Genomic DNA, 2,800 nt, shown 5'->3' on the forward strand with positions numbered 1-2,800 from the left:
GCACCGATTTCTTCTGTCAGTGTATTTAACTGGATTGGTTTTTGGTAATTGCTTATTTGGTTTTAGGCTAAGCTTGCAAAACTTCGAAGGGAACTTCTTGCACCGCCATCGAAGGGAGGTGGTGGTGCTGGAGAAGGTTTTGATGTTACAGAAAGTGGAGATGCAAGAATCGGTCTTGTAGGTTTTCCATCCGTCGGGAAATCGACCCTTTTAAACAAATTAACTGGCACTTTTTCAGAGGTTGGTAATACTATGTGTTCTCAGGATTTTCCCTCTTGCTTTATTGGATATTGAAAGCAAATCACCTTTTCTTCATGTCTTTTGTGACTTTTAGGATCATTTATCTCATTTTATAGGCCACACTTCTTGTCTAATGAAACATAACTTTTATATATAACTTTTGGTATTGGGGGGTAAAGAATAAGAGGTGACAGAGCAGTTACTTTAAATGAATAAGATGGCTCCAAGAAATATAAAAAGGGCTTCGTAAAGCTAAAATACTTCGAGTATTGACATCTAAGTATGACTCTATGCAACTTCGCATCTTATTATTGGTATTCTATATGTAGGGTCAATGGTTCTTGCTTTGCTAAGTCTCTTTTTTTCTGTTACTTGCATATGTCTTCTGAAGGCAGTACCCACACATTGCTAAAGCTTCAAAGTGCTTTCCTCACAATCTTTCCTTTATATGTTTTGTAGGTTGCTTCATATGAATTTACCACCTTAACTTGCATTCCAGGTGTAATCATGTATCGAGGAGCTAGAATCCAGGTATTATTTTCTGCTGTAGATGATTAATGTGTTGTCTTTGTAGCTAATATAAAAGCTAGTTATTATCACAATTCATAACTTATCTCATTCCAAAGGGTCATCTATATGTTGTTCCACACGGTAAATTTCAGATGCATTTTAGACAAAAACTGTCAGTTCTGAACAACCATGTTTTGTTCTACCTTATTGGCTTAGGCTTCATTTTTAAATGCGTAAATTAAGAAACATTTCATAAACTTCCTTTGTCATTTAGAATTGTTATAGATGCAATATATGATGCATCATGGATCCTACAACCATCTTTTTAGTATAAAATGTGATGCCTGTGTGTGAAAAATAATGCTACCCAATAAATGGAAGTTTAAGTCATTTCTTACAGAAAATAGTTGTACATTTGATAAACTTCATTTGTCATTTAGAATTGTCATAGATGCAATATATGATTCATCATGGATCCTACAACCATCTTTTTAGTATAAACTCTGATGCCTGTTTGTGAAAAATAATGCTACCCAATAAATGGAAGTTTAAGTCGTTTCTTACAGAAAATAGTTGTATTATAACTTTAAGGACATAAAGCACAGGTTCCAGATTGGTTGACACAAATATGTATAAAATGTAAATTCCTCTCGTCCTTCTGATCCCAAAGACCTACTTCCATCCTATTTCGATGGGTGGCCGATTATTTTGTTTAAACTGATTCATTATTGATACATGCACATAACAATCGTTAAATTATAAAAGAAGAGAGAAAGAGGGAGGTAAGACGAAAAGAGAAGAAAGGGAAAGTTGTGGGAGCTAAGAGGCAAGGAACGGACACTCTGATGTGATTTATAAAAAAACTTAACGGACACAAGGGGGACACATTAACTTAAAGGGTTTAAATAAAATCGTACTATATAAGATCTTTTTATTTTTTAATACTTGTTATTGTTTAATGGAATCTGTACTTTTTCTAGTTTTGATTTTTGTTGGTAAAATTTGATGAGTGACACGCCACGTTGTGTGTAAGGCCCGTGTCTTGGGAGTATTTGAGGTGTGTTAGTGACCAAGAGGACATGGAACGACACTTTTTTGGACTGTCCGTCGTTGTCGAAGTGTCCATGCCCCAAAATTTAAGTAGAAAGCATTTTTGGAAATACAATCCTAAAATTGAGTCAAAATATAAAATTGCAAGAATTGTGAACATCTAATTCAATCCAACTCTAATACGCTTTAATTTTGCATCAGTTACACTTGCTTTTTGTCAGCTTGCAGCATGTGTTTTGAAAAATTATTCTGGCATGACTTATTTATATGAATCGGATGTTAGAAATTATAAATTAATAATTATTCTGTATAGAGTTTTGAAATTATTTATGTTATCTGTTTTATCTCCTAAAGAAGTTAAGTTTAAGCATATGTAAAATGAATGAGGAATTTAGAATGCCTGTCAAGGCTTGAGAGAATACAGGGGTTTGAAAATTCTAGTTACAGATAAGATTACATTTGAAAAAAATCAGCCAGCAGCAGGTGTAAAAGTTGATGGCTCATTGAATTTCTGTTTCCATATTGGTCATCGTTGACAATATGGATGTTTGAATAAAAGACAACTTTCTGAAAGTTCTATTGGCATTTCAAGAATGATTTATGAACCATACTATCTTGAGTAAGTGAATTGTTGTGCCTCTTCTACATTCTTCCATTCTTTTTTGGATTGTACAACTTACTCTGAAGGACACAACTATCGTCCCTTTAAATTTTCTTTGCCGCTCGTATGTGGTTCCTTTTTAAGAGCTTGTTTGTCTCCCATTTTGGGAGAAAATATAGAGTTTTGAATAGTAGTTTGTGGAGAATGTGTGGTTGAAATTTAGAAAAACTTTATTGGTTTGTGCTTAGAATATTTTATTGTGTGAACGTGTGGTGGAGAATGTTACTGTAGCAAACAATTTATTTTGTTAAAGGATTGTTGAAGATTCCAGAAATATTGCAGATTGTTTGGTGATTTATTTCCATATATATCTATCTATTATAGGCAAATATATATTTT

At 33.4% G+C, this 2,800-nt stretch overlaps 1 protein-coding gene across 1 annotated transcript in view; it reads left to right on the plus strand.

Moving 5' to 3' along the window:
* Window positions 1–2,800, plus strand: part of LOC111390889 (developmentally-regulated G-protein 3-like) — a 13,044-nt gene that overhangs the window by 975 nt on the left and 9,269 nt on the right. Inside the window, exons 2-4 of the mRNA XM_023016016.1 lie at window positions 67–240; window positions 700–786; window positions 2,693–2,751. Coding sequence (XP_022871784.1) covers window positions 67–240; window positions 700–786; window positions 2,693–2,751 — 320 coding nt within the window. The remainder of the gene's footprint in view (window positions 1–66; window positions 241–699; window positions 787–2,692; window positions 2,752–2,800) is intronic.

Source organism: Olea europaea, unplaced genomic scaffold (assembly GCF_002742605.1).
Source record: "Olea europaea var. sylvestris unplaced genomic scaffold, O_europaea_v1 scaffold723, whole genome shotgun sequence".
Classification (NCBI taxonomy): domain Eukaryota; kingdom Viridiplantae; phylum Streptophyta; class Magnoliopsida; order Lamiales; family Oleaceae; genus Olea; species Olea europaea.